Genomic DNA, 8,733 nt, shown 5'->3' with positions numbered 1-8,733 from the left:
TTACCAGCTGCCTTTATGTATCCTGAAAGCAGTTCCCGGCCTAAAAAAAATCTCTTTCCAAATCTACTTCCATGAGATCTTCCACCAGTCTATTTGATAATATTTAAAGTTCCTCATTAATATAAAGTTAGGCAAGTTTTCACACTCACAAATCCCTTAAACATCTCTAGCTCAGGTTTAGCATCACAAATACAGATTTTTGTTGCTTTTTTTTTTTAAAGGAGGACTCTATTCTTCTTTTGGAGAGGCTTCCCTAGTTTTTCGTATGTAAAGCCTTCTGAATTTTTCATATCTCACTGTCTCAGCTATGCATTGAAAGTAATGTTATTTTTCTCCGTTTTTGCACATGGAATGAGAATATTTCAGGAAAATGCCTGGGTTTACCTCTGAGTTACATGAAACACATGGAAACCAATGTTTACAATTTTGTATCCTTTGGTCCTTGGAAAAGCTCAGGCATCTTTGTAAAAACACTCAGTCTATAAACTAATGAGGACCAAATCCTTGGGCCTTAGCAGAAAATCTCAATCTGGCTCTCTCGATATTCACTGATTTGTTGTATAGAACCCAACTGATAATCATCTTGAGGAGCCTCTTCCCTTCTAGCAGGCATCTTAGGTAGTCAAAGTTAAAGGAGAAGAATATATTCACTTATCTAGCTATCTACACATATTCAATGCTTGGCTTCCAAAGGACTATTCATTGGTCTTTATACTTACTACCAAAATAAAGGTCCCCTCCACCCTGACCTTTTGTATGTTTGTCTTCCATCTGTGGAAGAAAAGGTATAAACCATATAGACAAGAGCTATCTTCCCATGTTGGCCTAGCACCCTACTAGTTCTCACTAGAACATGAGTACTGTGCTGGGGAGATGGAAGGTATTAGAATTGAGAAATGATTCCCCCGAGATTTGCCTCTGTATTTATCATGGGTCATGTTTAATGGATGGAGAAACATGGCGGGATGGAGTGGTTGTTAAATCACACACATATAACTATAATACGAATCACTGGAAGTTGGAAAATAAGAGTTATAAATGGCACATTTTTGACCTAGATTATCCACATTGGTAGGAGATGGGGAGAGTTTGAAGGGCAGGAAAGTGTTCTGTTAAGAAAGACTGACTGCTATAATACATTTGAAAGCACAATGATATGCCTAAGAATGAAATTAAATTAAGAATTTAGGCAGGATTCCAAAGAATTCTTTGAAGTTGAAAATATGTGTTTTGGAAAAGAATTAGCTTAAATGATTTAAAAAATAAAATGAAGAAAAATCCTAAATAAGTACCTTCTTTGGGCCAGATACTTCACATATTCTCATTTAATTGTCAAAATAAGCCCAGAGGTAAGAAAAATTAGCTCATTTTGTACCCAAAGAAACTCAGACTCAGGAAGGTAAAATAACCAGCCCAAGGGCACATTGCTGATGCTCTTTCATCCAACTGGCAACATTTCTATGAATAACCGATCTGCTCAAATATTCATGCAAGTTGAGTTTAATGTTGGTATCTTTATAATGTGAGTTAAGATTCAGTATTAACTTTGAATTTCAGCATTGGATCGTTAGTCAACCATGAATCAGGCAACAACATTATTCGAGCATCTAATATGGACAAATGATGGGGATATTGGGAATTCTGAAAGAAAATAATATCTCATTACTGAGATGGGTAGCATCTGAAAGAAAAGATAGAATGTGCACAAATCTACAGAAAAAGACATATACCTACAGAAATATGGATACACCCAGAATCATTTTGTAAGCAATAAAATGAGAAGAAAGTGATGGAGGTTACAATCATTTTGTAAGCAATAAAATGAGAAGGAAGTGATGGAGGTTACAATGTTACAATGACCTGGGTTAAGTAGGCTAGATACTTTTAAGACTCACAGGCAATTTTATAGAATTTAAACACGATGCAGGTGTTCATTATGTGCCGGATATAATGATCGGAGCATAAATAATCCTCATCTCAACCTTGTGAAGTAGGTACTAGTAAAACCCCAATTTTACTCGTGATAGAACTAAGGCAGAAGGAGGTCAAGCATCTTGCCCGGGTTTCCATGGCTGGTAAATGGCAGAGCTGGGATTGAACTGAGGCAATACCAGAGTCAAGGCTCTTATGTTGACCTTCAATGTCAGTGTGCCAGTATGTGGGCTACTTTTACCTGGGGACGTAAAGATTGTGATTCCCTAACCCTTGACATAAATTTTATTTGTGAAAACACTTCTCTGTTGTTCTTAGAGGAGTAAGCTCATCAATTTATTCAACAGATATTTATTGACTGAATACCTACAATGTACCATACACTGCTCACGCTAGGGCTAGAGCAGCGAACAGGACAGATAAGGACCCTGCTTTGTTACACGCACAGTACTAGGCACTCATTACACTTTGACAATGCATTACAATCTATTTTAATTTTGAATATAATGCACGTTTTTATCCGCTTGAATAAATTACCTACATTAGACTCCCCACAATCTGTTACCCTTAAAAATCACCCTTAAGAATTAATACCATTCTTCCAAAAATTCCAAGTAGGAAGGTTTGGGGGATTGCCAGTTAGAACCAGAGTTGCAGTTTAAACACCCTTATAGTCTTAGAATGATTTTTTGAATGGAGCATGAAACCATGTACCTTTGTGGTGGTTACATTTTCATAATATGGTAAGGTACTCTTGTCTATTTAGAAACAGTTAACTCCCACTGCACAAAACTGCTTATTATAGACATTCTTCCTTGTTCAGTGCCCTCTATCTGGTAAGCACTAAGTAATTAGTTATTAAATGATGTTTGCAGTAACGTGGAGGGTAAGGCATTCTACATTAAAGAAATTCACACTGCCATTACTACTCCATCCCCAAGCCTCCAACCCCTTCCCAAATTTAAACCGTCTTTTTCTTCTAACAATGTTTTCTTTTCCTGATAATAAAGGCCCACCTCTAAAAATCATCAAGCTACAACCCATTAAAATGAATGAACATTCTAGAAACCTGCTAAGGTAATTCCACGTCTTAATGAGGAAGGCAGGGCTCTAAGAATATTTTCATTGCCTCCTATAGGCGATTTCTTACCTGCTCTTTGGAGGAGGGTGAGCAGTGTCAGCTTCCACTACCCCCGCGCCCCCCTTCCCCCCCCACCCCCCCACCCCCGCCCAGTCTGCTGCCTAGTCTTGCACGCAGGGGCTCACATGGCATCACTAAACGGGCTCTTTATATATATGCAGTTCCATAGCTACTTACATGCCCACGCACACGCGTGCATGCCCATGTATGCGTGCGTTTTGTATGCATATGGCGTGAGCCCGCGTTGGTTTCCCTCTCCTTTCGCTTGACCCCGGGGGAATCCCGGCAGTTCCCGGGAACTCAGGGAATCTCGAGATGAGGCAAATAGCCCTTTTCCCTTCCCTGGCGGCTGGCACCGCTGGGTCCCATGAATCTGCAGTGCTTCGTCTCACAAGCAGCTAATAAAGGGAGACTGAGAAGATGAGCGAGAGAATACAGGGACGAGGAAGGGGCCGTGGTACAAGAGATGACGCTTCGGGAGCTACCGAGCTATGATTGTGCTTTTACATACAAAGCCCTAGGAAACTGGAGGGGAGGCAAGGAAACTCCGAACCTAAAATGCTCTGAGATCATTTTTCTAATTGCGCCTGGAAACCACCGCCTGGCGTGTGTCCTGCGCGGGTCCAGGAATCCAAGGGAGCGCCGGCTGAAACTCGCGGCGCGGCATCCGGCACTTTGCACTTTGGTGGGGTTTGCGCTCCGAAGACGCGTCCACGCATCATTTTTCCAGGCATTGTGCGGGTTTCTTAAACCGCCAAGCTGCTGCCTCAGAGGGACTTTCTAGAAGCTCCTATTCTACTGCCTCCCCTCCCCTTTTTTTTTTTTTGGTTTTTACCCCCGCGAGGAGCTTCTTCAGCTCCACTGCGTCCGCCCTCCGAGGGGTACAGGTGCCGCTGTCCCGGCTGCCGCCGCCCCGTCCGCCGACGCCGCCTCCTCCGGGCGGACCAGGGGGCTTGACCCGGGGCTGCTGCATTTCGAATGGTCTTCAGCCTGGGCGCTGCGGCCGCTGCCCGTCGCCCGGGACTCCCCGCCCTCCCGCGCGACCCCGCGCCCGGGCGGGCGGCGCTTGCGGCGGGCAGGGGGCGGGGAGGGGAGCGGGGGCTCGTCCGGGGGTAGCCGCCTCCTCCGCAGCCTGCCGGCGCTTCGAAACCCGGACCTGCCTCCGCGTCTTCCTCCAGCGGCTCCATCCCGCCTCCCGCGCCTCGTCCTCCCGCCGCCCCCGCCGCCGCGCCCCCGGTGGCTGCCTCGGCGGACCCGGGAGGGGGCCCGCCGCCCGCTCGGCTCGGCTGGGCCCGGCCGGGGAGGCGTGCATGCCGCTGCTGCCCGCGGCGCTCACCAGCAGCATGCTCTATTTCCAGATGGTGATCATGGCAGGGACGGTGATGCTGGCGTACTACTTCGAGTACACGGACACGTTCACCGTGAACGTGCAGGGCTTCTTCTGCCACGACAGCGCCTACCGCAAGCCCTACCCCGGCCCGGAGGACAGCAGCGCCGTGCCCCCGGTGCTCCTCTACTCGCTGGCCGCCGGGGTCCCCGTGCTCGTGGTAAGCCCGGGGGTGCTCGCCCTCACCGCTGACTCCCTTCTTTCGCCCCTCGCCTTCGGGGTTGAGCCCCGCGGAGGGTCGGGGCGCGGCAGCCTTTGCCTTCTAAGTTCCTGCAAGTTGTGGGCAGCCCCTTCCCCGGAGGACATTCTTCTAGGGGGCGTCAGGGGTGGCTGCAAAGGAAGCCCCGGTCTCTCCCCACGTGCCACCCCCGCACTCCCTGCGGTGGCTGCAGTGTAGGGTGACGGGGAGAGGGTAGGAAGAAAGGGGCTGTAGGAGGTGATGGGTGGGGGTCTGGACTGGGGAGGAGGTAAGCCATTGGGATGAATTTTTACTTCCTCCACTCCGTGGCCTTCCTCCGTTGGCCACCTCCTCTCAGATTGAGACTGGAAGATGAGCAGCAGCGGGGCCAGCGACAGGGAGAGGGGGGTCCGTTCTTGGGGTGTGGAAGGGACTCCTGCTTCCCGAGTCCGGGCGCGTTTTCCTATTTTCCCACCTCCTTCCCTTTCAGATGAATGTGCCGATGGAACTAAGCTGACCAGGGAACAAATAGCTAAAAAAAATATGTGGCAATTCCTAAATGAAGAGGCTCCAGCACCACTGCTTGCTGAAAAGCAGGAGCTGTGCCTGAATTACAAGATTTATTTAAAGGTCGCTCCGCTCTCTGGGCAGCTTAAGTCCTTTTACAGTATCGCTGAGAATACATTTTGGATTTACGGACTGGTTGTGTGTGTGTGTGTCTATGCGGACACACGCACACACATATATATACACATATACATATGTAATTATTAGGATAATAATCACATAGTGATTTACATATGTGAATATGGCGCAAAGTTATTGGTAGGAGAATGGGTGGTGTTTCCTCAGAAAACATTATGGTGCCTTTAATGTTGTCAGAGTATTGGAGGTTCCCTCTCTGTGGTACGGCTCCTCTCTCTCAATTAATTAAATTCAATTAAAAAATGAAGAGGGAAGGGAAGAGGAAGTTTCATTTTCAGTGGTCGAATGTGTAAATTGCAATAGTGAATGTTAAGAACATCTGTTGTATCTGTTAGGTTTGGGTATTCTTGTTTTCTTTGATTTTGGGGGAAATGATTTAACAATTTACAAAATAATGAAGAGTTCCTGACAAACAGTGGAATTCCGGGAACAAACTGAGGAACTTCTTGCTAACTTCAAAGTAACTCTGTTTATCGTGGGTACCGTGGTAGTTGACTCAAATTCAGCTCCAAAATACTGGTTTGAAAAGTGTTAGACTTTGCACCGGAAAATGTTTTGTTTTGTTTTTTTTTACAGTAATTTGCTACAATGTGTCAGAAACTCCAAATCCAGTTTCAGGTTTGTGTTCTCTCTCTTCTGTTTGAAAAGCAGGAAGAGAAAAAAAATTGGTCTTTCTTGGGGCTCTTTTTGCCTTCTGCAGATGTTGGGTTTCCAGGCACACATTTTCGAGGAGACTGAATAGCTCAAGGATTTTTCAAAGACTGTTTTTTTGTTTTTGAGAGAAAAAAAGCCTGTCGCTTTCAGGTCACTGGTTGATTACAACCATAATCAATACTGTCTGTAACTCATCCCTTGGTAATTACTGTTCTGTTCTGTCTTATTTAGATGAGATAGCACTTTTCAGATCCTAACCATCCATCCATGGTGGCAGGTGCCGGTTAGAGATAAGAACCTATTCGCCCAAAGATTTTGATTATTCTCCACTCGGGGAACCTAGGTGGAGAAGGGGAATTAATTAGTCGTTACTGAGGGCCTGCTCTGTGCTGGGCACTGACTGGTCATAGCTGCATATGCTTCTCACAGCATCCCTTCCAGCAGATATTCTCTCCAATTAACATTTGGGGATCCGGTAATAAACTAGAAACACCTAAAAACAAAAATGGTGGGTGTGGTGTTTGCATGCCCATGGGACTGATGCCAAATGGCATGCTACTTCTACTACTTGCAAAGAGCATGTTCTCTGAAAGGAGATGAGAGGTGACTGATGGGCAGGTATCTACAATATAAATTGATAGATTTTAAAAGGAGGATCCAACTCGATTTCCATGTTTTGACTTTCAGTTCTTTAGTTACAAGAGAAAGAATTTGGGAGTCAGTGTTAAGAGAAGGAAGTGCTGGGTTTTAGAGGATAGGCGTGCTGCTGGCCTTTGTTCCCCCTTCTGCTCTTCCAAATAGTACACTCTCACCGTGTGAAAATTTGGAGGCAGTGAGGGCTGCTCTTCCTTTCCATCCCTCTCCAGGACCCTGGCTTAGCACAGTCACTTTGCATGAAAATAATACTATTAATAATAATGTTAGTAGTACTCCTCATCTGTATAGTTATATTCTTTATACCCATCTCATATTTGCATTATCTATGAAAACAGTTATTATTATTGTCACCTAACATTTGGGAAAATTGAGGCTTAGAAAGATTAGGTAACTTGCCCAAGGACAATGGCTAAAAATGTTACACCTAGAATTTTAACCCCACCGTGTCAAACTCCCACGCCTGTGTCTTTTCTATTAAATATGCAAATTCAGTCTACTCGTAAATCATTCTTCTAAATAAATACCTCAAACAGTTTCTTTCCCCATCTTTTACATTTCTTGGACGGTAGTGATAAAAATTCTTCAGAATATGTATTTTTAACATTCAAAACTCATTTTTAATCCTTGAAATTAATTTTGAAAAGCAGCTCTCTTCACTTCACAATCTGTGGTTTTGTTTCATACTTCCTAAATTTATTTATCTAAAAATTAAAAGCAATACATCTTTTCATTTCTATCACTTTTATCTAGTGTTGACTTGGGCCCAGGTTTGGAGTCTAACAAATTTGGATTCAGAGCCAAAGTACATCCTGCTGCTCTGTTACCAGTTGGGAATTCTGCTTGCTGTGTAACCTTGAACAACTTATTTAAGCTTGTTAAGCCTCAATTTCCTAAGTCATAAGATTTTGAATGGTAAATGAGATATAATATGTAAATGTCATCCTTGGCCCATGGTTGATACTCCATTATCATTATCATTGTTAATAAAATAATAATTCAGTAAATGTTTAGTGAGTTCCTGTGTTGCAAGCAGCAGATCAGGCTGAGTAGAGGTTATAAGGGCAACTTCAGAAGTAAACCATAGTCACTGATCCTAAGGAGTCTACTGTCTAATTTGGGAAATGAGGTAAACACACAAAAGGTTATAATATAAATTGTCATAATAAAAGTAGCATATATACATACATATGTATGTGTGTACCACAAAGACCTGTGGTGGTCCAGAAGAGGAGAAGATTATTGGGAGGGGTCGGGAAAGGCTTCATGAAGAAAAGGTGGCATTTGAGATGTGACTTGAAGGAGAGGCTGAAATGGAGTTTGACTCAGGGCATCACAGAAGCAGCTAGGTGAACAACCCGTTGGTAGCAGGAAATGCAGGCTGTACTCTTGAAATAGCCATTGGTTAAACTTGTTCCGAAGAGTGGTGTGTGGGGAACACGGTGGGTATATGGCTGAAGAGGAAGACAAAGGTGTCATTAATGTGACTTGGAATGCCAGGCTGAGTTTTTCTCACTTTCTTGGGAATTGAGTAGGGACAATGTCTGATGGGTGGTATTTTAGGACATTTTGGGGACAGCAGTGTAGGTCTCTTCTATTATTAAAATATCTATATAACATAATTTTAAAGTCTTCATTCCCAAGTCTGTTTTGTTTTGTGAACTATTATTCTAAATGTGTTTTCGAAATACACCTGTAATTTGGGCTCATTTACAAAGATGACATGATTTATAGACTCTTTGAAAACAAGTATTGTTTGGTTTGACCTGTATGTATAGCATTTGCCAAAGTACCGTGTGCAGCTTTTACAGATATAAATTTAATTAGTGATCTTTGGTTTTCATTGATTAAAAGAACTGGTGCTGACAATGGTTTCTGCTCCCCACATTGGGATACAGGGGCCACTAGAAGCTATTGTTCCTTAGATCTCTGTGCAACACAGATGATTAGAGGGAGATGAAGCTAGACCATGCATCGTCAGAGAGCCAGAGCCAAGACAGAAAACCGGCACCAAGCAGGGCAGTTTGAGGGTTAGGGAACGTCTCTGATTCTTAATGTCTGCATCCCCAGGAAACTCCCTCT

At 44.1% G+C, this 8,733-nt stretch overlaps 1 protein-coding gene across 1 annotated transcript in view; it reads left to right on the top strand.

Moving 5' to 3' along the window:
- The first annotated feature begins 4,383 nt into the window (after positions 1 to 4,383).
- The window catches only part of PLPPR5 (phospholipid phosphatase related 5), a 105,669-nt gene continuing 101,319 nt past the window's right edge, over positions 4,384 to 8,733 (top strand). The window contains exon 1 of the mRNA XM_046645864.1: positions 4,384 to 4,620. Coding sequence (XP_046501820.1) covers positions 4,384 to 4,620 — 237 coding nt within the window. The remainder of the gene's footprint in view (positions 4,621 to 8,733) is intronic.

This window comes from Equus quagga, chromosome 18, assembly GCF_021613505.1.
Source record: "Equus quagga isolate Etosha38 chromosome 18, UCLA_HA_Equagga_1.0, whole genome shotgun sequence".
Lineage (NCBI taxonomy): Eukaryota > Metazoa > Chordata > Mammalia > Perissodactyla > Equidae > Equus > Equus quagga.
Note: the sequence above shows the minus strand (reverse complement) of the source record. Positions and strands in the feature narration are given on the sequence as shown.